The sequence below is a fragment of the Cardiocondyla obscurior genome, linkage group LG11 (assembly GCF_019399895.1).
Source record: "Cardiocondyla obscurior isolate alpha-2009 linkage group LG11, Cobs3.1, whole genome shotgun sequence".
In the NCBI taxonomy this organism is placed as follows: domain Eukaryota; kingdom Metazoa; phylum Arthropoda; class Insecta; order Hymenoptera; family Formicidae; genus Cardiocondyla; species Cardiocondyla obscurior.
The window spans coordinates 2,385,688-2,411,733 of NC_091874.1; the positions used below are offsets into that span (position 1 = coordinate 2,385,688).

The 26,046-nt window shown below is 45.9% G+C and overlaps 3 protein-coding genes across 13 annotated transcripts in view; 2 read left to right on the forward strand and 1 right to left on the reverse strand.

Moving 5' to 3' along the window:
- Positions 1–740: 740 nt before the first annotated feature.
- Positions 741–2,490, reverse strand: LOC139106633 (phospholipid phosphatase 5). Its single transcript, XM_070663560.1, has 6 exons — positions 2,349–2,490; positions 1,936–2,041; positions 1,669–1,816; positions 1,443–1,571; positions 1,163–1,333; positions 741–1,076 (listed from the first exon to the last, which is right to left on the reverse strand). Exons 1-6 carry the CDS (start codon positions 2,429–2,431, stop codon positions 907–909), a joined length of 807 nt encoding a protein of 268 aa, XP_070519661.1. The 5' UTR covers positions 2,432–2,490; the 3' UTR covers positions 741–906.
- Positions 2,491–2,628: 138 nt separating this feature from the next.
- Positions 2,629–5,207, forward strand: Arr1 (arrestin 1). 6 transcript variants are annotated; one of them, XM_070663554.1, is made up of 4 exons: positions 2,629–2,851; positions 2,918–3,025; positions 3,126–3,937; positions 4,137–5,207. In XM_070663554.1, the coding sequence occupies exons 3-4, from the start codon at positions 3,630–3,632 to the stop codon at positions 4,966–4,968; spliced, it is 1,140 nt and encodes a 379-aa protein (XP_070519655.1). In that variant the 5' UTR covers positions 2,629–2,851; positions 2,918–3,025; positions 3,126–3,629; the 3' UTR covers positions 4,969–5,207. The 6 variants fall into 6 exon arrangements, with proteins under 6 accessions (XP_070519655.1, XP_070519657.1, XP_070519651.1 ...); XM_070663556.1 differs by having other exon boundaries at positions 2,918–3,021; XM_070663550.1 differs by having other exon boundaries at positions 2,939–3,025.
- A 551-nt stretch (positions 5,208–5,758) lies between these two features.
- The window catches only part of LOC139106629 (uncharacterized), a 55,277-nt gene continuing 34,989 nt past the window's right edge, over positions 5,759–26,046 (forward strand). For 4 of the 6 annotated variants that reach the window (XM_070663541.1, XM_070663540.1, XM_070663545.1 and 1 more), the window contains exon 1: positions 14,600–14,642. In XM_070663541.1, the coding sequence (XP_070519642.1) occupies positions 14,615–14,642 (28 nt within the window). In that variant the 5' untranslated portion in view covers positions 14,600–14,614. Of the gene's footprint in view, positions 6,221–14,479; positions 14,643–26,046 lie in introns of those variants that run through there. The other 2 variants (XM_070663544.1, XM_070663542.1) reach the window with 2 other exon arrangements.

Consider the following 26,046-nt stretch of genomic DNA (forward strand, 5'->3'; position numbering starts at 1 on the left):
TACATTTGTCTTACATTAACTAAAAGAATCTGTAAAATATTTATATACGTAATTATGAGCGTTCGTTAGAATTGAATATCACAAAATAATAATTTAGAGTGGTTTATAAATTTATTTCAAAAGTCTAGTTGCGCTTAACTAATTTACGTGGCCTGCATATGTTGGTGCCTTTATTTTAAACTATCAATCTAAAACTTATTCTGATATGCAAATCAATTCTAGATGCAACAGTCGGTAATTAGTTTTCAATTTATAAATAATTCAATAATAAAATTTGGTTCTTAAAAATAAAATCAATAATGGAGAAACATGTAAATATCTTAAAAGTAATGAAATAATACATATTTGGAACGAAAATATAATATCACAGACGATCAATTGCATAAAATGCCAATAGAGAAAACATTTTGCAATACCATGTTTACCGTTCTTACGTACCTGTAATGTAAAAAAAAAATATATATAAATACTTTTGTTTTCCACTTCTAATATAATTGCGTCAATATTTTTTGTGTTTATTCAGTTTTCATAAAATAAACTTAGTTAAACAAAAACGAGATATACGAAATATTAAAAACTGTGCTACGCTGATATTAGTATTAAATCAAAAGTTAGAAAAATAATTTTTACAATTATTTAATTAGTGAGTGCTGAATTAAACAGAACGGAAAAGAAACAACATAAATAACGTACCTAAAACAGGTACATTTGAAAAACTGATTACAGAGTAAGATGTAACATTATAGTATTTTTCTCTGTATAGACATACATTTTATTCAGATGTATATAGGTCGGTACACAAAATATAAATCTCAAAAACTTTAACAAAAGTATTAAGTACTGTTTAAAATGCTAAATACGGCACATATACAGTTGTAATCCTGATGGAAACAATTTCGATTTATTTTATATCCATTTAATTTGCTCGTTCTTGTTAGATTTCACGGTATCCGAATTAACTTGAAACGTAAGAACGACATAAGGTTTATCGCAATATGGCGAATCTAAAGGAGGGTAATAATGTCTATAGCAGACGTATGTTATGCAGTAACCTATTACCGATCCTATTACCACGTCTGAAACAAATTCCGTATAAGATTGTAATGTAAAAGTCGTAATAGTGTGATTACTTCAGCTTGGAGATTTTTAATACAAAAAATACCTTGCCAGTGATGATGATAGTCGCACGTTCTGCTTAACGCGATAGTCAGAGCGATGCAAATCGGTAAAAAAAATGTGCACAATTTCCACGATTGTCCTTTTCCCGCCAGACTAAATGTGTGAAGTTTTCCAGCTAAGTATAAGGCGATGAAACCGAAACTCGCGAACGCAACTATAATAAAAATGACAATCTGATTACATCGTTCTCTGTAAATATATTACTTGTTACTATAACGATGAAGTTACAGTAATAATACTACTAATAAAATTTTGACACGTACACGAGGAATGTCCGCTTGGAAATGACTTTTTTCCATCCCTAACTACAACTGGATCTCCAGTACATTTAAATCCTGGATTCATTTGCCCATCTGGAAAACATCGCCAAAAAAAATCTGGCCTTGGGCGACCTAAAAGTGATAAGATGATTGATTAAAATTGCAAATTATATTAACTCATTAATTAGACACAAATTTGTTGTATAATAATGTTTCCATAATAACGTACCTACTATAAGTTTTAAAATATCTGTAATAAGACCGTTAAAACCTAGAGCTAATGTTACAGATAATACTGACTGCTGAAGATCAATTTTATCTTTGTACATCACAAAAAAGAAGCATATAACAACAATTGGCATCATAAACACAAGAGGCTGAAAAAAGAATTTTTATTAATTTATTAATTTAATATATTATTTACAAAAATTACCTCATGCTTATTTTTATCTTTTAATTTCATTACTTAATAATATTTCTTTCAACGGGTACACACCCATAATATTGTAGTCGAAACAAAAGATTCTGTTCTTGGATTCCTATATAACCATAACTCATCCTCATGAATTTTTCTTGTAAATGGTTCTGCTTTTTCCAGCTCCCTAAAAAACGTCAAATTAAACATTTTAATCTCAAATAATTATTTTAAAAAAAATTAAAAACGTAATATAAATCAATTTATAATAAAAGAAAATATATATATTATGTGTAAATTTTATTCATTAAAAAAAATTATATTAATATAGTTATTAATAAAAAAACATACAAAACTTACGTGTTTTAGAATGAGAAAATTAACACAAATTAAAGCCAGTTGTTATAAATTAATATTTAAACACGAAACTTAATAATGTACAGTTAAGCGTAACATTATTGATTGTTCAGCTGCGTAACTAAATGTCAACTTACACGAATAGCACCGCCAGAAAAACACGCAGAACAACATCAAACGCAAACGACAATGAGCGTCGGGATCCAAGTGCGCCAGACATCTCAGCACGTGGCGCAGTTAAACCGAGAGTAGATTACGCCTGGTTTTCTCGTGCAAAGAACGCGTAAAAATCGTCAATGATAAATTTAAAGAAGTCATCGTGCGAGAGACGGCGTCAACCCGCGGCTACATCGATCCGAGTAGGTTAGGGTTAGGTTAGATTTCCACTAGCGCGAGTTTCTAGGCTTCGAGAGGGCGTTTCATGCGTCGGGGGCCAAGCTGTGGCATTTAAATAAAAGCTGATAAAAGCCATTGCACGGTAGAACGTACTAAATAATTAATTAATTGCCTATAGTCTATAGCGATTCAAGTTTAGTTACCGGATTGTGGATCTATATTGTGGAGAACAGTAATATTCTGAAAGAGCAGAACAGTTTACGAATCGTCGTTTGTTAACATATGTATACAGAGCGAATCTAAAGTGAGTAAATCAACTTTTCATAATGTGAAATAAATTATCTGCCGAGATCTACCAAAAGTATATCAGTCTGCATCACGTGCACTGGAGATTTTAGATGGAAATATCCGCGGCTGCAGTCGGTGGGTCTATCTCTCATGGCAAAAGGCCGGTTCGTCACTTTGATCCACCCTGTACGTACGTATGTCTTGAAAGATATATCTCGAAAACTGGTCTTCAATTAATCGAATAAACTCAACGGTAATCTCGGACTCCGGTCTTCAATTCGCAATTTCAGATCTTCAGCGGACTGTTTGATACGGGCTTTAAGATAGCGTAGCCTTCAACGGTGAAGCGAAGCCCGAGAAGCTCAAAGATTAATGAGGCGAGCCAAAGTCACGAAGTTACGTTATCGTTGCTTCTAAACAATATTATGCAAGAACGTGCGCTTGAATCTCCCCGATGAAATCATCCCAATCTCTCTCTCTCTCTTTTTATCTCTCTCTCTCTCTCTCTCTTTCTCTTCCTCTTCCTGTTTCAGCATTCTCGAAATTGAATTACTTATGCCCCACGAAAATCAGCGAAGCGTCATAAATAATCCACGTCAATATTTCAAAAGCGCAGTAGAAACTATCGCGTGAGCGCAACCTAACCGTCTCATCCGCCTCTAAATGCCTTAGGAAGTCTCGCAAGTTCTCTATGTCATTAGCGGTTTACATGTATATACCTGGTATATAAATTCCAGATCCATCGTTCAACGATTCATTCCTCCGTGTGAAAGAACGGACAAGAAGCGTTCACCATGGTGGCGAACTTCAAGGTCTACAAGAAGAGTTCGCCCAACGGCAAGCTCGCCGTTTACTTGGGCAAGCGCGACTTCATCGACTACCTGTCGGGTACCGAGCCGATCGACGGAGTGGTCCTGGTCAGTCCGGAGTACGTGGACGACAGCAGGAAAGTCTGGTGCCAGCTGCTGTGCAGCTTCCGGTACGGCCGCGAGGAGGACGAGGTGATGGGGCTTAATTTCCAAAAGGACCTTTTCTTGGCGTCCGAGCAGATTTTCCCGCAGGTTACAAAGCCGGAGTCGAACCCGACCAAGTTGCAAGACAGGTAAGGAAGAAGTTAGTCGACATTTAACGACGTAGAAAATATTATCTGGTTTCTTTTAGTATTTCTATTTCTATTTTTACTATCGAAGAATTTTAAATGTGTATTATATGGCGATTAAAGTTACGTTTCTCACGTTTAACGAAGCTGATTTGTCGACGATGAATAGATTGTAGAATCGGTAATTTTTTTTTTTTAATAGATTGCTGAAGAAGCTGGGCACGAACGCGATACCTTTTACCTTCACGTTTCCGAAGAGCTCGCCGCCCAGCGTGACTCTACAACCCGGGCCCGAGGAAATCGGCGAGCCGTGCGGTGTGAGTTATTACGTGAAGGTGTACTGCGGCGAGACGGAAACCGACCTGACCCACAAGCGCAGCACCGTCCTGATGGGCATTCGCAAGATCCAGTACGCGCCCACGAAGGAGGGCCGCCAGCCGTGCACCGTGGTGCGCAAGGACTTCCTGATGAGCCCGGGTGAGCTCGAGCTCGAAGTCACTCTGGACAAGCAGCTGTACCAACACGGCGAGACGATCGCCGTCAACATGTCTATACGCAACAACAGCAACAAAGTCGTGAAAAAGATGAAGGCACTGGTGCAGCAGGGAATCGACGTGGTGATTTTCCAGAACGGTCAGTTTCGAACAGTCATAGACGCAATCGAGACGCAGGACGGCTGCCCGATCGACCCCGGCTCGAGCCTGCACAAGGTGCTCTACCTGAGGCCGACCTTGGAGAACAATAGGAACCGCCGCGGGGTCGCTCTCGACGGCGTAATGAAGCGAGAGGAGAGCGAGCTCGCGTCCAGCACCTTACTCACGTCGCCGGACGTGCGCGATTCCTTCAGCATCATCGTGTCCTACGCCGTTAAGGTGAAGCTCTACCTGGGCGCCCTGGGCGGCGAGCTGACGGCCGAGCTGCCGTTCATCTTGATGCGACCCAGGCCATCTGATCGAGTTAAACTGGTACCGACGGACAGTGTGCTGATCGAAGACATTCCGCACGAGAAGGCCGACGAGAAAGTCGGTTACTAGACCAACGCTACGTCCTGCGGAATTGTCGCCCTTGACTGTCGCAGCTCGACTTTCCGACTAGATTATCGAACGAGACGCTTAAAAGGCGTCTTCGCGTGCCAAATATTTTTCAGATGTTTCTCTAGATCTTGCCTAAATTACCGATATCTTTAATTGTAAACGCGTCGCAATTGTTATAATCGACACTAGTTAACGCAATGTAACTTTCTGTACCGAATCATTAAAGAAAAGTCAGGTAATTAATTTCGTTTATGCCGTTGTATACGTTTATGTAATCAGCCCTCCAGTCGCTCCTGTGTCTATAATTAAATCTTACGAATCCCTGTAATTAAATAACCCTGTCAAGACGTCCAGTTCCTTCGAAATACAAATAAACTTAATTACACCACTTCGTCGGGAAGTGCATACGTTCTAAGATTAATGAAAATGAAGAATGACGTGTTCGGGAAGAGTACGTTACTTAAATTCGCAACGCGGACTTTACTCTCGCGATTGTTAATTTTAAAAAGCCGTAGAGACCCGAAATCTCGCCGGCATCGGGCGTGTCTCCGGGCCGGAGAAGAGATCTCGGGGATCGGAGAGCGAGAAATCGCTCGCGCGCCACATACAGGGTGTCGTTCTGCCGGCGACTTTCTGCTAAGGAAGCTCGGGAGGTTCGCCCTTCGGGGCACCGGAGGAAAGGAAACCACCCGATACGTGCGACGGGCGCGTCGGCGGAGCGGCGGGGGCCAGATGAGGACGACCGAGAGAGACGCGATGACAGCGCGGCGGCGGATAAACGAGGATGGAAAGGTCGGAGGGAGAGGAGGTGAGAAAGAGAGAGAGAGAGCGAAGGGGTCGGCCGGCTGGTGCCGCGGTCCCAACTTCCCAAGCTCGCGGCCGAGTGTCAGTCAGGCTCGAGACACCCGCGCGAACGGATCGACAGACAGAGGTGGTGGTTTTCGTCCGGCTTAGCCTCCCCTACTTTGTGCGTTTCCTCGCGGATGCGACGCCCCCCCGCGGCGCCCTACACCCACTCAGGCGAGGAAGTAATCCCGCGGTCCGCGAGACCGTCGCGGAGCAGTGTCGCGCGGTGTGCCGCACGGGACAGGACCAAGGATACGCGTTTGAGGAGAGCGACCGGCGTCCACGTAGCGTAGCTCGCCTAATTTCACTTCGTAGCGTGCGCCGTATCTCCGCGTCTTCACTCTGTGAGACCGCCACGACGACGACGGGGCGGCGATTGTCGAGAACTACTCCGGAGGCCAAGTGTGTGAGTACATTCTACCTATTTAACTCTTTTAACTCTGTTTTCTTAAAAAAAAAGAAAAAAAAAAACACCCATAAAAAAAGAAACTAAATAAGAAAGAAAGAAAGAAAAAAAAAAGACGCGAGGTCGCCACGCAAGGTTCTTCGCTTGTCCGCTCCTCGCCGCCAGAAGAGGAGGCCGCGCTGAGCCGTGGAAACCTCCTCTCGTGGCCCCAGACGTCGGCATCGATTTCCTCGTGCCCCGCCATCACCGCCGCCACCGCCACCGCCGACAACAGCGAGCCCTCGCCCTTCTAGCGGCCGCTCACATGCTCTCTTTCTCTCCTCTCCCGGCTCGCTCTTAAATCCGCGATTTGTCTCGCGATCACCAGGAGTCCGCGAGACTCTGCCGTCGCCTTCAACGTCTCCCCTGACACTTTGGCGAGGGTGGCGCGGGGGTGCGAATGTTATCGACCGATCGGCGAACATCCGAGAATGGGGGTGTTGGATTTTCGAAGCAATTTGCCCAAAAGGAGGAAGGTCACGTTGGGCGCCTTCTTGGACGGAACGGGTGGACTTCCGTCACGCCCATTTGGATTCTTGTTCAGCTCGCGAATTCGATTTAATTGACAATGAAATTCATTCTCTGAACGCCGGGCGCTCTCGAGAAATGCAGATAAAAGTAACTTTCGAGAAATCGAAAACCGCGTGGTAAATGGATGTAAAAGCGTCGAGCGGTTGTTCATTGACGCGTACTTGCTGAGGAGTTAAAGGGTTAAACGCCCATGTGGGCGAAGGGGAGGAGGGTCGAACGGCCGCGTCGGGTACTTTAATGAATGATAGGTGCTCTTTAATCTCGCGGGAAGTGTTTGTCAGAGTTGTTTAAGAACATCAGCACCAGTGAGGATACGGTTCTCTTAATTCCAACTCCGAATCGGCTCCGGCTTGCCTTTCGAAACACGCACGCGTTTATTACGCGATATTGGTATCCGATATCGATTGCCGCAGCATTTTATTATAGCTGCTCTACAAAATAAAAATAAAACGGTTATTATTATATCGAAATGGGAGCGCATGAGAAAATTAATTTCGAAAATTATTAATTGCGAGATTAATCGTTCGAGGCAACGAAGAACGGTAGTGTTATTGGCATTTCGGGTCTCGTTTTCTACGCCGAGTTTCTTTTTTTTTTCCTTCTCTTTTATTTCTCGATTTCTTCGTGTCAAAGCGGCAGTAAAAGTTCGTCGGAACACCGCGATAAAATGAAAAGCCGTCGAAACTCTCGCGAGTAAACTTCCGACTGTTTCAATAAAAAGAAAAAAGAAAAGAATTACACGTAAACTGTTGGCTGCAACAAATGCAAAACTACACTCTAAAAATTCAGTAATTATTACAGAAATGATAACTGCATGAATCTCATTAACGATGGTGGATATAAAAAAAAAATGTGTATATTTACAAATTTTATACGTTTAGAATTACCCGAATTTTTTATCGGTGCAATTAATAAATTAATTCTCGCAACTGCTTATTTATGTAATATTTACTGAATTTTTGCAACGTAATTTCACGTCTATTAGTTGCCATTTTACGTACGACTTTTTTTTTATACGGCGAGTGGCAGAAGCCCGCGGGACAAAAATACCAACTATACGTTTATGCGTCGTCGAAGCGGATTCAGTTTCTTTTTTTTTTCTTCCCTGAATGATTAATAAAACACTATTTGTAAATACGGGAATGAATGAAAAACTGCGAGTAGAAACTTTCAGCGGGAGGCTCTTTCCCCGTGGCTAGGGACGGCACGTTTCTTGTTTATGGCGCTATAACGAGAGTGCTCGTACCCAACGACGCAATTCCTCGCGAAACGCAGCTCGGAAATCGGACTTCTATCTTCTAGCCCGTCGGAAGATGAAAGAGACTCCCGCGGGTCCAGATCGGCCGAGATCCCGCGCGCGAACCGAACGCTCGACTTTAAAGCGCTCGTCTCGGAGGAGCGCTCTTGAAAGTTCCCGGTGTGCCGTCACAATTTTTAATTGTTTTGTAAATGCGTTATCCCGCGCGAAGCTGCAATTAAGATAGCGATCGCGGGGCTTAAACTAACGGGCCGCCAATCGCAACGGTCTACAAATAATGGAATGTTATATGCTTCGGCGCGCACCGGAAGCGCATGCAAATCGATTTCCGTAGCAGGCGGCACGGCGATCGCCAATTTTTCCCTCGTTACCGTCCCCGCGTTTTACGGCGAGTCGTTTTCTCGCCTTGGGTACCACAGCAGCATCCGCCGTTCCAGACTCGCGAATCCGTTAATTATCTCGCCTCGGCGGATAAAATGTCTTTCCGAGTTTCGCGGCCCTTCCTGAATAAATTATATATTTCCCGTTGACGTCTTACAAATTCTGAACTTTACTTCGACGGGAATTGATCCCTATTTCAGATTCCTTCGCATCTTTTTAATTAATCTTTATGTTATTTTATGTTATTTTATTTTATTTACTTTAATTTTATTTTACTGAGACGAAGGCAGTCGAGATGCACCGGCACGCGTCGCGTTTCAAAGGAGAAATGCACCTTTCTCGGTAAAATAAAAAAAGTGAATTCAACGCCAGGAGGGGGAGGAAAGTTCGCTATGAATTCGCGACCTTTCGCATCCTTTGATCGATCGGAAACTCCCGCACGAAGCCGACCTCGTTGAAAGCGAGTCACCTTTATCGCCGCCCTAGTTACTCGCGTATGGCTTCTCGTGATACGATCGGAAATCGAGAAGTCGCCTTTCAACAACCGTGATTTACCACCCTTTCGTCTTCTTAACGTTGCTCTTCCGTCGAAACTTAGCGAGAGAACCAAGGGAGAACAGGAAACGCCATATTGACCAAATTGCGTCCAGAAACTAACGCGCGAAATTGTCATAATTTGGTCAATGACGTCTAATTGATATTACTTGGACTTTCTGTTCTCCCTGAGCTCCGCCCTTTAATCGCCCAGTTGGAGTCGATGAAATCCTTCACGTCTGCAGAAAATTTATTTCTTACTTTCTCCCTTTTTTGTTTTCTTGTTTTTTTTTTGTTTGGCTACTCGTTAATAATTAAATATCGCGAAACATCTAATTTAACGACAGGTTTAAAATTCACAAAAGAGCAGCGAGTTCTTCTTTCTAAATTATCCGAAGGGAGGGGGAAAAAATTAAATTAAAGGCAAAACGCAAAGAAAGCGACGCGTTGTACGGCCTCTCACGGCAGGAAATCCTTTTAAGCGTCTCGAGATTAAATCCGAGAAATCTGCAGGGACCGTATTGCGTCGTCGTACGTGCGCGTTATTTTATACATATATCCCGCGCATTTTATTTCCCTCGGCGTGCGTGCGCGTGAGGTGCCGGCCTTGCTTGCGACCCTTTACCTGGCGGTGAAATTTCGCCTCACGATTACTGCGCGTGCTGAAAACGTGCGGCCGATCCTCGGCGCCCTGTCCTGCGCCCTATCGCGTACGTGCACGGCGCGGTTTCGCCTCGCGCGCCTTTCCCTTTCGCGAGCCCTTCGTCCTACCGGCTCAAAGGACGCCGTCGCCAAACGTGACCGCGGAATCCTTCCTCACCACGCCAGGCTCCGGCGTCTCGAAGCCGGAACTCGCGTCAACTGCATTTTCGCTGCAAGCCGATCTCTAACTTCGCCGACTACCTCCGCGACCTTTTCCGCATCGAGCTCACCTCGATCAAACGGCAAGGGGGGCATTTTTCCGAATAGGCAAATTTATTTTCGTTAATTCAACACTCGCCGGTTTTCCCGGAGATCGATCGACAGCGGATTACTTCAGTTCCAGCGTCTTCGTATATTTATTTGGCTTCGATCACACAGACGCTGCGTGACTTTTTTGTGTAAGCGCGAATTATTATTCGGCTGTTTCCAAACAAGCGCGTTTCCCCACGTTAGACATGAAGGTACAACCCTAGCTGGTTTCCGGTTCACGTTTGACGGAAAGGAAAGTCGCGAAATGAGCTCGGGGCGAATTGGCAGGCTCTTCGGTAATTAGCAGACGAGAAGCCAGTCGTTCTCGCGAATGCACTTTCATTTTCCTCTCGGCGAGTCGCCGGAGAACCGCCGGGATCCGTCAGAGCCCCCGTCAAAGGGCTCTGCATCGACGTTCGGCATCAAGAAACGCGAAAGGGGAGGTGAGGGGGAGAAGAGATCGGGAAAGAGGAGGTGGGCAAGAATTCCCGAACAGAGATTCTTTTGTCCCGAATCAGGCCGTCGACCTGAAAAAGCGTTGAAATTCTAACGCCGGCGAGGATCTGGTCGTGATAATTAAATTATTAATGCGTCCACGATAATTCCGCGACAATACGGAACGCAATCGGACGTCGCCGTCGCGCCTGTTCCCACAATTGGTGCCGAAAGAGGTGCGAAGGGGCCAGCGTGCGGCCACGCAACCCTCCGACCGCAGACCTGCCGGTTAATTCGACGCGGTCGATTTTCTCTGGAAAGAACTGCGTGCGACGATCAGCATTTCAGAGGGTCCAAAAATCGACGATGGAGCATTCATTCGCCGCGCCTAGAAATTATTGACGCGGCAAAGTCGAACGTTCGGTGAAAGCTACGGGTATTTCGCAACTGCTTCACGTCGCGCGGGATCGCCGAAATTTGTCAACCGAAGCCTTCCGTCGACCGAATCGTCGGCTGGGCAACGACGGCAAATCGGTCGAGCGCAATATTATTTCTACGAATTAACCGCTCCCGCGTGTCGCGCCCGCGACGGCCGCGATTCCTGACGTGTCTTATTAAGCGGCCGAGGAGGAGAGGGAAAAGTTTCGCGGCGATGCCTCCTTTGTTCCACACGGCGCGACGCTGATCCGGCGTGAATCGATGCATTCGAGCGCACGGGACGGTCCCCGTCTCGGCGCATAAAAAATGCGGCGTTCCGCGGTGTAACGAACTCACCGTGAGTCATCGGCGCGAAAATAAATCGCGAGGCCTCGTGTGACCCCGGCCGATAGAAGGGCCCGGCGGGAACGAACGGCGTTGAGGAATGCGATTCGCGAAGAAATTATCGCTGCGCGGCCTCTCGGCGACTGCACAGTGTTCTAGCGACAAATTCCCGACGAAAAATACGGGGGAAAACGCGACGGAAACGAGCATTTAACGCGTAGTTTCTTTCGACAAGCCGCGGCGTGTTTCCGTCATTCCGACGACGCGATATCTGACGCGGATGTTGCGATATCTCGCCGCAGGATTATCTTTCCGAGTGCGCTCGGAGAGCTGCGTCTCGCTTCGAGAGTCGAGGAATTTACGGGAAAATTATTTACTTCGTAACATCATACATATATATAAAGAAGAGAAAAAAAAAACCGTTAGCGCAGCTAAAAAAGATTTACTCGTGAAACTTACAATTTTGTAATTAAAAGAAAAAAATGTATACAGCAGACTTTTTATTCATTAGATTGCCGGCTCAAATGAGTTTAACATCCGTGCTATCGGCGCGAAAAGAATATCTAGCACGTGGTCCTTATGCATATTCAAAGTACCGCGGGTTTCTTCGATCGCTCTTTTCTCGTAGGGAAAAGAAAGTAGAGCGCGCGATTGCCTTGTGCAATATGTCGCGCAAGTAAGGAAAAAAAAAAGAATAATAAAAAGGAAGCGATAGCAGCCGCGAGCACAATAACGCGCATTGTGATTAATCCGAGGAAGCCAAGCTATCATTATGCACGCTTGATAAGCAACTATTAAATGACGCACCTTATCGAACATTGCCTAACTAAATCCAACAGTAAAAGAAAAAGAAAAATAAATAAATAAAAAAAAAAAATTTTTTTTTAATCAAGAAAAGGAAAAACGGCAGGAAAGAGTTAATATGTTTCTTTTTTTGTTTTAATACGAGAAAGAGTTGGAATATTTTTGAAAATCGAATAACGTTTGGAAACACCTTCTTTTTACCTTCCGTTTTTATTTTTTTCCCTCCCTGTAATTCGCCGCGGTATTAATACGCCTCTTATTTGCGAGCCGCTACTTAAAACGCGAAGAAATGATTTAAGCGCGACTCATCGTAATTACCGGCGAAGCACATCTACGTTTTTCAGCGATTAAGTCGTGTCGACCGAGGTGCGTGAAAGTTCCGCGTTGAAGAGCAACCGTTTTTCCGACGAGCCGATCGGCACGGCAACGACTTTGCGCGATTTCATGTCGCGGTCGCCGTCACTTTCGAGAGCGGAATAAATTTCAAAATCGCTTTCGCAGCACGCGTATATAGATTTTCCGTGGCGCAAATAGACCTCACTCTCTCTATTTTTGGCCTGTCAACAGAAAAAGTTCGTGGTTACGCACTTAATAAACGCTCGAGACTGCCAGAAATTGTTCGCTAATAAATTCCGGCTGGAGTGAGAGGAACGAAAATATTCTCCTAAGAAACGACGCCAGGGCCTGCCTGTCACCCGCGAAAACAGACTTTGGCAATATTCTGGCGAGATTTATTCTCGTGCAGGGAGCAACAATGATCTCACGGGAGGAGGGAAATGCGGCGTATGCACAAATAGATGCCGGCGGCAGAGAAAGTGAGTGGGTGACACGCCGGGTTTTCTTCCGCGATTTTGCTATCCGTGCTATCTACGCCGATCGTTCCCGAGAGAAAAAATTAACAACTTCTTGTCAAGTAGACTTTCAGAAAAAATTATTATTACTGCATTAACACACTTAATACTTACAAAAAAAAAAGAAAAAAAAACGCAGTTGCCGCTAGGCGATTAAAGTGAAAAGGGCGACGACTCGCGGCGTCACAATGCGGGGAAAACGTTGGCAGTAAGCTTTCATCGTTCGTCAGATTGTTCACAGGAAGCAATCCGTTATCGGGAACGATTTCCAAGCCGGCTTCTCATTCCACGTCTGACTTGTGTGACTCACACGATTATGCCGCTGTTATTAGAACGCACGTATACGGGCGGCTATCAGGTTCGCGTTCCTACACGACGTTTCGAGCATCGCGAAGAATCGCGGATCGCGAACTGTAACGAGCGTGGAGCGGTAATGAGAAATTTACGCCTACCTTGCGTTCGTACCTATCAATTAACGGACTGTTAACTCGATTTTATTGGGGCCTCGGCTACGCCGAGGGAGAATCCACGTCGGCGAGGTAAACGCGCGGTAGAATTCCTCCGGAAATTTCTGCGCCCGACCCGGAGCTGGCGAAACGGCCTGATCTTTTTATACAAAGACCATCGCGGCACATGTTGGCGCCATAGCCCGGCACGTGGTCCATATCCTTTCGCAATGCAGCTCTGAATAATGTAAGAGATAAGTCGAACTTCGCTGGTGTTTATTTTTCTGAAAATAGCGCGAGCGCTGCGAGATTTCGTGAATTTTTGACATTTCGCATTATCGCCGTCAGTATCTAATTCGTTTATCATATTTGCCCACGCGCGTGAAAGTAAATCTTTCAGCTGGAGCGTAAAAAAAATTTAATTTAAATTTATAAGAATATTTTTTCAATGTATTTTTGAAATTTATAACTATATTATTTAATAATTAAAAAAAATTTTAATAATAAGTAATTTATTTTAAATATATATATAAATTAATATAAATTTTTTATTTACTTAACAATAGCAAAGGCACGTTTTTACTAAATGCTACAGAATATAAAAAGTATAAATAACTATTAGTAAGCGATACATTGAAAAAGTACGAACGTATACAAGACGTTGCGATAAAAGGACGTTGGTCATCACCATTTATCATCAATTATCTTATCTACCCGGCGTCTATTACATATTGCTACCGATAAATATTACATTACGCAGTCGCTTGCAACGGAACAGGTAGAAAAATACTTTCTGTGGGTCACAATTACGAGAAACGATCGCAGCGGAGATTACGTGTGCACTTAAATCACTCGCCGTCTGTGTTGCGCTCGGCGCGTTTCTTCGAAACGTGACTCTCGATTTCCAAATTTAATTTCCGAATAAATAAAGGCGAAGATTTTAAAAATATCCCCGTGTGTACGAATTCGAGCTGCGCTTTATAGGGCTTGCTCGCCGATGCAGGTCCGCCTGTAGTCTTCGGTTTAACTTCATTTTCGTCCCTTTTCGACGCCAGGCGTCAAAGCAGGGCGGAAAGCAGGTTAAACCAAGATTAGAGTTAATCCGCGCCGGTGGAACCGGGATAACGAGACGAACCGCGGGGTTATGTAAGGGATTTCCGAAATTCTCCGCGTACACCCGGTATATTTTCGTTGGCTTCGTCGAAGAGGGGATGCCTACGCGGAGAGTGCGCAGGGTGAATCAGCGTGCATGCATTTCGGCCGACGGAGTGGTCCTCGTCAAACGGAAGTGTTTCACGTTGACTCAACCGTGGAGACTATGGCGGTGTGACGGGCTAGCGTGCTCGCGTCGTTTTACCTCCGTCGGAACAGGTGCTTGCGAAAAACAATCGTATTACTGGCCATGCTGAGGAGTAGTGGCGTGACACGTGGTAAATATCGCAATTTCCTCTACTTTTTTTTTTCTTTTTTTCGTTTTTTATACAACGGAAATGCACGTTTCGAGAGAAACTTATCAGATATCTCGGAGTTGTGGGATTGCTTTCGATGGAGTGTCGCGTGGTGTGTGTGTGTGTGTTTTTTTTTCTTTTTTTTTAGCATTTAATAATGAGATAAAACTCGCGCGACCGACGGCCGGATTTCTAGGGACTAGGTGTTCTATTTCCGACCCGTCTCGAAACAGGGACAGGCCCGATCTCTGTCATCGCTTGACGCGGTCGCCGCTTGGTCCATTTCGCGAGCGTCGCGAAAAGTAACGGAGTCCAAAGTGTGGACCGAGAGGCTGCGGTATAAGCAACATGTTACATATTGCGCCTCGAAGTATCCGAAGTTGATAGTTTCGGTGGGAAAGGTGTTGGGTATAATTTAAGCGCGTGTCGAAATTCTTTTTTTTTTATATATATATATTTATATAAACGCGAAGATAATTCCATCGGATTAATTTAAAACATTGCACAACAAACCGGGAGCCAGATTATAATTTATTTCATAAGTTCTTTGTTGTTAAAAAATAGTTATTAAATGGTGAAACTTCCTTGGAGATATTCAAGTGCTCGAATCAGGATTTAATTTTTAGTTATGTTATCGTCGTACAAATTGGAAGCGCAGTTTAATAATGATTATAGAGCAATCTTGCCTTATTCTTGTCGTTCAATTATTGGCAAGCTAGAATCAATAGTTTAATCGCCCCAAAGACGGATTTCCTCCGCGAGATCGCTCTTTTCGCGTCGCAGGCTTCGAGGAATCACCGCAAAGGAGCTCTCGAGCCCGTTCTTCGTAGCTTATAGTTATTTTAAACGTTTGTTGCCCCGAGCGATCGCGCGGATTCGAGCTCGCGTTGCGAAAAGAAAAAACGCCGGCCGGCCGGCCGTTTTGCATGCCCGCGTAGATCGAAAGCGACTGTTCGCGCGGAAAGATTCACCGCCCAGATTAAATCATGGAAGATACAGTTCCTTGTCACGACGCTCGTTCGAATGGAAAGGCACCTCGCACGCTCGGGATTTTAGCTATTAGCTGCGAAGGACTCACGGTGGGCGATGCATTATACATGACGGCGGGCAGAGAGGAGTTTCCTGGTGTCATTTTATGTAACGGCGAAAGAGAAGACGAAACGAACGTCGGGAGCTGGTGCTCGTTGCAATTCAAACGCGAAATCAACGCTAAAGTACATCCGCCACGTAGATATTTCGCGGGCCGTGCGTCACGCAAAGAATTTCTGAATATCGTGACTGGAATTTATTAATTTTTTTTTATATTTTCTTTTTTTAGACTTTTGATTGTCGCACGTAGAAATCGTGCAGCGTGAATTATAATTACAAAATCTCCCTTCGTCACTTAATATTAGCTAATTGTCGTAATATCGAATTCTTTTAAACACTTGATCAATTTAATAGTTATTTATTAATTTTTCACTCTCAAAGAAAAATATTTGCCGAAGCTACGAGAACGTTATTTCAAAGGGTGATGACTTAGTGATGGAGAAATTAAATATATTCCAGCCTCTGGTTTTTTTTTTTTAAAGTTTGGGAGGGTTAATTATCAAGCTCTTCATTTGTTGTTTTTTCTTAAATCGACATTTTGTGCGCAACTCTCTATAAGACACCCTGTATAAATTCGGATAAATCCGTCAGAAACCCACGCGGATCTCGCGGAGTGACTCACAGCCTTCGCCGCGCTTTCGGCAGAATCTGGCCGTGACCAGATGGCAAGGCACCGCCGCGCGGAGCACCAACAAATAACGGAGCGAGAGAAGAAGCTGAGCCGCGCGACGACGACGACGTCGTTTATGGCGATCCGTTCGTTAGTCCGCGCGCGTCGCCGCAATTACATCCCATTCGAGCACCAGGCTCTTCGGGCTTCGATCGAGGCTGCCTCTCCCAACACGCTCGAGACGCCGACTAATCGCGAGAATCGCCCTGATTCACCCGCGACGACGCAATCGACGAGCATGGGCCTTAACCGACTCTTCCATTAACTTGGGGGAGAAAGAAAAGAAGAGAAGAAAAAAAAAATAGAAACGACCGACCCGTTTTAAAGAGGAAAACAAAAGAAATTACTGAAATTTATCAGAGCAGAAATGACTCGTGTCGTAGTTTCGATTTCGATTATCTTCGCGGGGAGAGAATTTCTCAGATAAACGAAATGAGTTTCTAACCGGATTGGCGAGGTAGAGAGCCGGATCCGGCGAGTTTCCACGCGCAATCGGGCGCCCGTTGTAATTCCGGCGAGCGCTTCCACGAATACGCCGGTAAACCGTTTTCCTCGCCTCCGCGGGCGTTTTCGAGAGAAACGCCGAAAACCGCCCTGGCTCACGTTCAACCTGCGTAAACGTGCCGCGCGGCACTTGTCCAGAATTCCGGATACGCGGATCTTACGGAGGCTGCGCGCGCGCCCGCTCCGCAGCCGCCGCGGGTAAATTTAGGCGCGGAATCGTAAACCTAAGCGCGCAAAATGCGTCGCTCCGCCTTCGCGTTCTTGCGAAGCGCGCGTACAAAGCCTACAAAACGATCGTTAACGAGTCGCGATCTAGCCGAGCGAAACCGCGAATCATTTTTACCAATAAATTAATGCGTTTTAAATAAGATAATCAATCCCCCATTAAAAAAAAAAAAAATTCAGGCTTCATCCTGCGATCTCGAGGCACAAGTCTCGAGAATCTAGGAAGTAAAAACAGGAACCGATGAGTTAACAAAACCGCTCGTAAAAGAAAGGCTCGCGGAGCACGGATAGGAATTTATCGGCTCGTAAACCTTTTTGTATGCGCTTTATTGGCCCGCGGGATCACGCGTCGGTCCTCTTCTGACACGCTCGTCCGTCGTTTCATCCCGACGTGTCACGATCGTCTCACGATCCTGACGGCGGCGACGAAACGCAGGGAGCCGTGCACGTTGAAGAGCCTACGTAACGGTGTATTGATTAAAGAAGTGTGTCGCAGACTGCAATTAAAAGCGACGCGTACAGGCAATCCCGCCCTCCCCCTCGACACATTCCGCGTGAATCTCCGCAGCATCGTCTTCCGCGCGTCGTCTCCGATGCGTTAAGTCGGCCTCTCTCAATTGTCGCGTCACTTTCCTCGAATTAATCGCTGAATCGATCATCCCAGCTATCCCCAATGCCGGTCAACGCCGTTTCTTTCTAGGAGATCACGTCAGATCGGCGGAAGCTTAATTAAAGCTAATTAGCCGCGCGGAATCGCAAAGCGATGTCTAACGATCAGTTCTTACCGCCTTGGAACGTCGCGTATGTTGCTTTTTTTTTTCTTTTTTTAATTTTCTATGATTCTTGCGCTATTACTTATGGCAGCGAAGTGATCGTGACTCATGTGGGCCGATAAATGTTTTATCTGACGCTTTCATGTAAACGCCGCCGAGCCGCAAAACGTTTCCACAGCCAATCTCCCGAGATCTAATCGATCATCTTAAGGTGTGCCCGCAGTAACGTGAACTCGGCACTCGAGTTAATACTGCGAACCCGCAGTTTTTAATTTTTCTTTTTTTATATTTTTTTTAAATTAATTTTCTTTAAAAAAAATTTTTTTTTCTTTTTCTTTGAATGGATGCGTTTACGAAATATCGCGCTGCTACTACTGCGTCGAAACGATTCAGTTGATTTCGTTTCAACACTTAAGGGAAATCAATCGCACGTTCCTACGTCTTTCTTTACGGTCAGCAATTATTTTCAACAGCATTAATTGTGATTATTAATGAGGATTAATTGTCTATCGTGGGCGAGTAAAGTGGGTCGATTTTAACGCGACGAAGCCGTCAATAAAACGTGGCGAAAAACGCGTCAATAACAATTACATTTTTTTTTTTCTACATGGATCGATAAAAAAATTCGCGCAAGAGTGGTCCTGCAAGCGGAGCCGCGTTTTATAAATTAGGATAACGGGGAGGGACAATAAGTGCGACACGAAGTAAAGTCCGGTGAAAGCGGTGTCTCTTTTACAACGTACTAATTGTTTCAAGGTGGGGACCCGTTTTCATCTTGCCGCGCTAATGCGAGGGTCCGAGCCGTAATCGCCGTATCAATTGCCGTTGATTTACAAAGATCTGCGTGCGCACGCTACTTTTTCGCGCCTCTGGGCCCGAGCACGAAGATCGTCGCAGCCGTTCACGGCGAAATCGCGAATTACAAGTTCGAAGACAGACCGACGTGCAACATAACTTTACGTAAACGCGAGCCGCACTATTAGCCCTTAAATATGCGCTTTTTTTTGCTTGAATTCTTTCTTCTAATTCTGCTCATCCATTTTTTTCCGTTTAAATCTTAAATCTAGATTCTTATAAAATCGTTACGCGTTGACTTATCACGACCCTCACAATTTGCGATTCTGTTGCAAAGGGCCACAATCACCGGACTCTTCGCGAAAGAAACTGCCGAAGGAGTAGCTCTCCTTCCTTGCGAGCGCAGCCGGTCGCTTTCAGGTATCGTTGATTGACTCGCGCCGGGTAATTAACCGCGTTCACGGCCGTGTAATGCCACGCCGGTGGAAAATTTATATCCATCCGGACAAAGAGGCTGCGGGAAAGACCGCGCTGCGATTGCGCAACCGCCGGGTCTTTAATTAAACTTATGTATAGCGCCGCCGTGCCAACGATCGTGCGGCTAATTTAAAACGGCGCGGCCGCGTTTGGGAGATGGGGCTAGCTCGGAAGTGTAGGTCTTTATTTAAAATTTATTTTTTTTTTGTACGGTTAAGGAAACTGTTCTTACTTTCCCGATAAGCTTTTCAACTCACAAGTACCTGCCTTCCTTTGTGCATACGAAACGAAAGATAAAAGTTTCTTAAGAAGTTCGAACAATCGGTCTCTTGAAAATTATCGGTGTACCTGAAAGATAACATTGATGTCTAGCTAGCAGTAAAATATAAAGTAAATCGATAGCGATTAGAGGAGATAAAATTTTCTTCAACTTCGGAACGCGCTGCACAAAGCTATTAAAGTTAATTACGATATTAAAAAAAAAAATATATATATATATTTATTGCATTTTATATTAAAGCATTAATTTTGTCTTACATTTTAACAATGCAAAATTATTTTATACTTAATTAACGTTGAATTTCTTTTTACTCGGAGACTCGACTTCTAACCCGATAAAGAGAAAGAAAAAGTCATCTCGATTCGTCTTGGTCGGGACCGAACCTTTCCCGCGTTATCCAATTTGCGTTTAATTAATCCAAGCGCCGAGGAAGACTGCCGAAAGATAACAATCATTGATGCGCCGGTATGCGTGTTACGTCAAGGAAGGCGGCCGTTTATTACGCGAATGTAGGCCTGCGGGAGCGCCAAGTAACGCAAAACCTGTTACGCGAATAATGTCGCGCGCAAGAATTGGCCGGGGAAAACGCCGGTTCATCCGCGAATCCGCCGCAGAAACGGAGCCGTTCTCGGCGACGACAATGCAATTCGCTGCGTTAACCTCGACGCTGGGAACGGCAACGGAGAAAAAAAAAAGGAGAATTGCCCGCGAGCACGTAGATACTGGTTCAGGAATCGAAACCGGTGCAGCCGGCGATTTCTATGTCGCCGACACGCTGCGGGAATTTTTAGTGTTTTGCCACGATTCGCACGTGGCACATATACTTTTTTATACCCTCCCCCGGTCCAGTTTCGAGATCGCTAGATCCGCGGCCGCGATGCGTGAAGCACCGGAAGCGAGAGCCGAGAAAGAATTTCAACGTCTCCGGCGGAGGCGACGCTACCTCGGCCGGCAGGTAGGAAGGATTCCGGATTACTCAGCGAATTGCTCAGCGAATCCGCGCAGCACACGCGGACCAGCAACCGCACGTCGCGTGAAATAGCGCCGAGCAAAAAGCGGAGCCGGCGAGTGGCTATTATTGTTACATAAAGACGCGGCGCACGTCACGACGGTACCTGCCTGACGAAATAATTCGTTCGAGAAGCGTATACGAATTAAACGGCGGGGCCTGTCGACGCCGGTTGCGAGACTCCGGTGGCACATCTGCGCCGCAAATGCGCGCGATTCTCGTCGCCGACGAAAGCTGGGGCTGCTTGAGGGCCGCGGTGAATTCGGCTCGCGCAAAATTTTCTCTCGCCGATACATCGCGCGCACTCCGCGCGCTCGAATGCGCGATAAACAGGTTTCTCCGGGACGCCGAGGTGTATATATCCGTCGGAGGAGAGGACCACTCGCAAGATACTCGCGAGATACTAGCCATCCTCGCGAAGGGTAGGATTTGTAGCCGCGATTAGCGCTTAGACGGCGCGGTGTATCGTAGGGAACGGATGGTCCGGCGCGCGAAACTCCAATTCGTTATTCGCGCGAGAGCGATATCGAGCTGCGCACAAGCCTCGTCGTGCTTCCGCCGTAGTTATCGCGTGTAACTATCGAAGCCAGTCGTGTTGAGCGTTCGAGAGATCACCGCGCCGACTTTCAGCTACGAGACTTTTACGCGAAATATCCCGAACAGTTAACTTCCTCGCGTACCAGAAAATCGGCCGGCTGGTCGAAAGTGCGAGTCTCGGGAACAAAGTGAGCGTTGTGCACGGGGAGGGAAACGTGGCTCGGGGAATCGTCGCGAATCGGTATCTTCGAGAATACCACACGAGCGCCCATTCCGGCGGATCGATCTTGGCCTCTACGTCGTAGTGAATGCAAGTTTTTCACGCCGCCGAGGCATTCGTCAATGCTGAATCAAGGCGCTATGTTAACCATCTGGCGGGTATTAAGTATCCCGGCATCCGGTTCATTTGCTCATCGAGAAATCGAGGACAAGCGTCTATTTATACGGGTGGGCTATTTGGCCCCGAACGCTTAAATCCACTCGGCTCTTAAGTTCGGTGGACTCGCGCGGTGGACCACTTGAACGTCGCTTCTCGTTTACGTGTCGCGTTGCGAAGGCTCCTTTGCCGATCGCATTTGTCGCTACCAAAAGTTCGTCAAAGCGAACAGTACAATTATTCGTTGTATTCACGAGAAGTTCCTCTTTCGCGTGCCTGTCTTTTTTTTCTCTCTCATTTAATTATTTATTTATTTATTTTTCGTTAATGCAAGGCGATTGACCATAATTAAGAGTGGAAAAAGCAGCGAACGTGTGAAACGCTCGCTTAAGGAAGCGACGGCGAACGGCAGCGAGGGTATTCTTTCTGGTCATAGGAAAAATGCGAGCGCCACCGACTACGAGATCGACTTTCTTTCGCGAGCGCCGCTCCTCTCGTCCGCGTTGCACGCTTCATTAACTCGCTCGTGGCATAACGATTCCGCGTCGCGCGTCACTGGGCGCTCGAGTCGTCCCCGGGTACGTTTCGCAACCTGCAGCCACCCGCATTCTTTCGCGTCGTCCGACGCTTTTTGCTGGGTTTCCTGTCACGTACGAGCGTCCGGCAAATTAGCCAGATCGCGAATAAAACGGCCGAGCCGGGTATCGATGCGTTATGCCCGTCGCACAATCGGATTTTGAGGAATCAGAGTATCGAAGGTTTTTTGCGTTTCAACGAAAAAGATTTCTGTTAATTAAAAAAAGAAAAAAAAGAAAATGTATTGGTCGCTATTAAATTTTTAATAATTCCCCAATTAATTCACAAGTTGGATCTACGATTTCTATTGAAATTTATTTAAAACAACGCGAATAATTGAATGGGAAAGGAGATGAATCTCCGCGCGGGGTGGACACTCGAAAGCATCGCCTCGTGAAACTTAATTAAATCTCGCGGAAGGTGTTGCGCCGGTGACGTGGCAGTTTTTAAATTTTGCAGCGTGCTACCCGCCTCTCGGAACGAGAACGCGTGTCGCGAGATGATGCGCGCAACGCATGCCTGCACGTCGGCCATGTGAAATGCAGCTGCGACGCGCAACACGTGGCGCGAAACCTGCGATCCTCGACGGAAACTGATATTTTTCCAAGTCATTCCCCGAGTTAATCCGCGAGTCCATTAGGCGTTCACAAACCACTCGGCAATTTAGATACGACGAGACGCAGCCTAATATTTTCCGAGACACGCGAGCGACTTTGACGAATTGAAAAATCTTCGGAGATGCAAGTTAATACGTACACTAAATATAATTGTTTTATTTTATGCTCGTAATTAAAAATATCGTGAAATTAAAATCGAGGTTGTAAGTAGCTATAACATTTCTCTCTCAGGGTGCAAATAATCGCGCGTCGATGCAGCTCGCCAAAGAAGGCCAATTAAAAAGGTCACCCAAAGCAAACTGGACCAATGTTTCCCTTCCGGTTGAACGATTCTCAGGATTCAACTCCGTTAACTGCGGCTCGCCGATTTTTCTCCCGCATTTTCCCCCCTGTTTACGGTATTGTTCGAGCCGGCCCGCGAATATCCGGTCGGGAGAGAAGCGGCGCGCGGCCCGCTTCCGGTGACCTTGGCGTCCCAGAGCGGAGAACGACGTTCTCGAGCCAGCGCACTGAGAAAGCGAGACGAGCGAGACTCTCATTCATTGTCCGCGATACGCGATCGCCGGTAATTGACGGGAGCGGGAGTGAGCGCGGCCCTCTCTCCGCTCGGTCATCTTCATTCGTTCCGCGGAATGCCGCGAATGCCGATTCCCCAAGCGGTCGTTCAACCCGCGCTCGTACCCGCTTCGGACCACTCCGCTCCGGATCGCGGAAAAGCTCGGGCGAGCGCGCGTCTCTCCAAAAAGCACCGAGAGGTCCAGCCGAAAGTTAGGGTTACCATCGAGAAACGTTTTATAATAATAATATTAATGTATGGTGATAAAATAAAAATTAACGAGTAATTGTCGTAATTTTGAATTTTTATCGAAATTAACTTTGTGTCTAATTTTCCTTTTTTTTTCTTCTTTTTTTCTTTTAAGATTTTAAAATTATACTTGGGTTTATTTACCGCCTTTGACTCTGTGAAAATCAATTGTTCGCCAATTGCCGTGACTCCGTCTAACGAATACCGTTGCGAGATCCGCTTTGCAAGTTAATTTCGAGACCCAATAAAATGCAGATGTAGCAATATTCTATTCTTCATGAAATATACATGCGAGATGTTTAAGTAGCCCGGCGAAAACAGCGTGGCGCGCGGATTGACACTGTTTGACTTCGCGCACTTCTTTTCATTAACACGTAATTGAGAAATGAGCAGCGCTTCGGTAAATCCAGCCGGAGGCCGGAGGCGTGAAACTTAACTTGCCTCGACGCGTTCGCGTTTTAAAAATCGTGGCGTCAATTGGACAACGATCCTTGTCCATCGAAACGACTTGGAAACCGTCTGCTTCGTAATTTTATTATTCTGCGCGTTACTTTTATTAATATTATATACCGCGGGATCGCCGGGTGATTGATTTGCGAGGCTTCGATCAGTGATGCTTTTCGCGGTTTCTGCACGCGACCCGTGTGATTTCGCGGTTGAACAACCGCGCAGCACTGCGACTGTCAATTTCGCGGCTATTTTCGAAACAAAGCGATTGACAGCCGCGAGAGAGAAAGAGAGAGAGAGGAGGCTCGATCTTCGCTTCAGGGCGTGCCGCTTCGTTCTCATTAATGCATATAATTAGCGCGTGTTGAGCGCGATCCCTCACAAAAGTCTCCAAATTAACGCTGCCAAATAAATCACTTATATCGAGTATTAAAAGCTGAAAATTGTTTTACGGCTGCGAATTCGTTACGACAGATAATAAAAGAGTCGCGGCCAGTTTAGCTGCGTTAATTGACGCGAAGTCGTCTCGAACGACAGAGGGCTGCGTGACTTCTTTGCAGCGGAACAGCTGCGACGACACTTCCGAGGGCCAAAAGTGTCGTCCCAGAATTTTTTCGCCGCCACTACGTTGCCGAAACGTTGCGATAATAATTTTACTGCGGTAATACTGGACAAACGCCGTCGATTGGAGCTAACGACAACGTTACTCCGCAATCGTTTTAGAGCATTGTGCGTTACTTGGGATGGGCGAGAGAATGTCGTGCACCGACACGCGAGTCCGCATACTCAGCACGTCTGCCAGCTCAATTGTCGGACGACGCTCGTTCGCGTTGAAAAGTCGCGTTTCCTGGTGCTCAACGCGCGGGCTCTCCGGCCTGGGGATCGATCGCGGCGATTTGTATGCATTATTAACTGCCGGGAATTAACGAACTACGCGACAGCCTCGTCCAAAACGCCGTTACGCGATCGTTCATCGGATTTAGAGAGAGAAAGAGAGAGAGAGAGAGAGAGAGAGAGCAACGCCGGCGAGGCGACGAGACGGCGATATCTGATTAATGCAGCTGCATTCCTGGCGCGCTGAGAATTACGGCGAGAACCGACGTGAATAATAGTGAATCGTGGCAAAAGAATAGTTGCTTTGTAAGATTTTTGCGAAATTAAAACGTTTTAATTTTATCTAAAATAGAATAGAATATATTTCATATTTTTTTTTTTTTTAAATTAATAATTTTTAGAGACTTGACCTTCGTAAGCTTGGTAAAAAAAAAAGCGAGCCCGAGGACTTGATTTGCAAAATTTGTGAAGAATATTTGTCGCGGAAGTTTTCGCAAAATGCAAAAAAGTGCATAGAGGAATACGGGTAAGGCCGGATAAGCGTACGTATAATACACACGCGCGGTAAAAGTGCGTCGGCCGTTTAATTTCGGCTTTCCTCGCGCCGAAAATATTCGCGCCCGCCACACTTTCCCGCCGCGGCATAGCTTGACGGCTAACAGGGATTCCTGCGGCTGCGGCTGCCCGGTGTCGGTTACCTAATTATAGTTGCGCATAGAAATCTGTAAGGGGACACCGCGTGCACATCCGTGACAGAAAGAGAGCGAGGAAAGAGAGGAGAAAGGAAGGAAAAAAAAAAAAACAGACCGAAACCGCACCTTATGCATTCGGCTTGTGCAATGAAAGCGAACATCGCGCGTGAGACACGCGGAAGGCCGCGCACGTCACGTTTCTGCGGGCTTATGCTTTTCGAGAATGAGATTCGAGAGCAATGGGAAACACAATGGACCGTTCCCGACAAAAGCACCTTTAAAGCCGAGATTATATTTCATTTTTTAATTTAATTTTTTTATTCCCTTATTCACCGTTTTATCGCGTTTTATCGGAGGATTTATTGCCTGCGTTGCGATGAAATCAAGTGCTCAATGTCGTATACATAAAATTTATTCAAAGAGCGAGAAGTCACCCGCTGATTGAGTCGTTGAAGCGTGAGTTTTTGATCGAACCGGAGAAATCGAAAGCGGCCGTCACGGAAAAAGCGCGCAGGTGGCTCATTCCGCGGCTCGGCGCGTTTTAATTCGGCACGGATATGCAAAACAGTACGGCGCCAAGTCTTAGGTACGACGTTATCCCGGCAAGACGTTATCGTGGATTGGAGGCCTATCGCGACGACCGGTCCGGGCGTAGGAGGGTTTGCATTATTCATTACTTT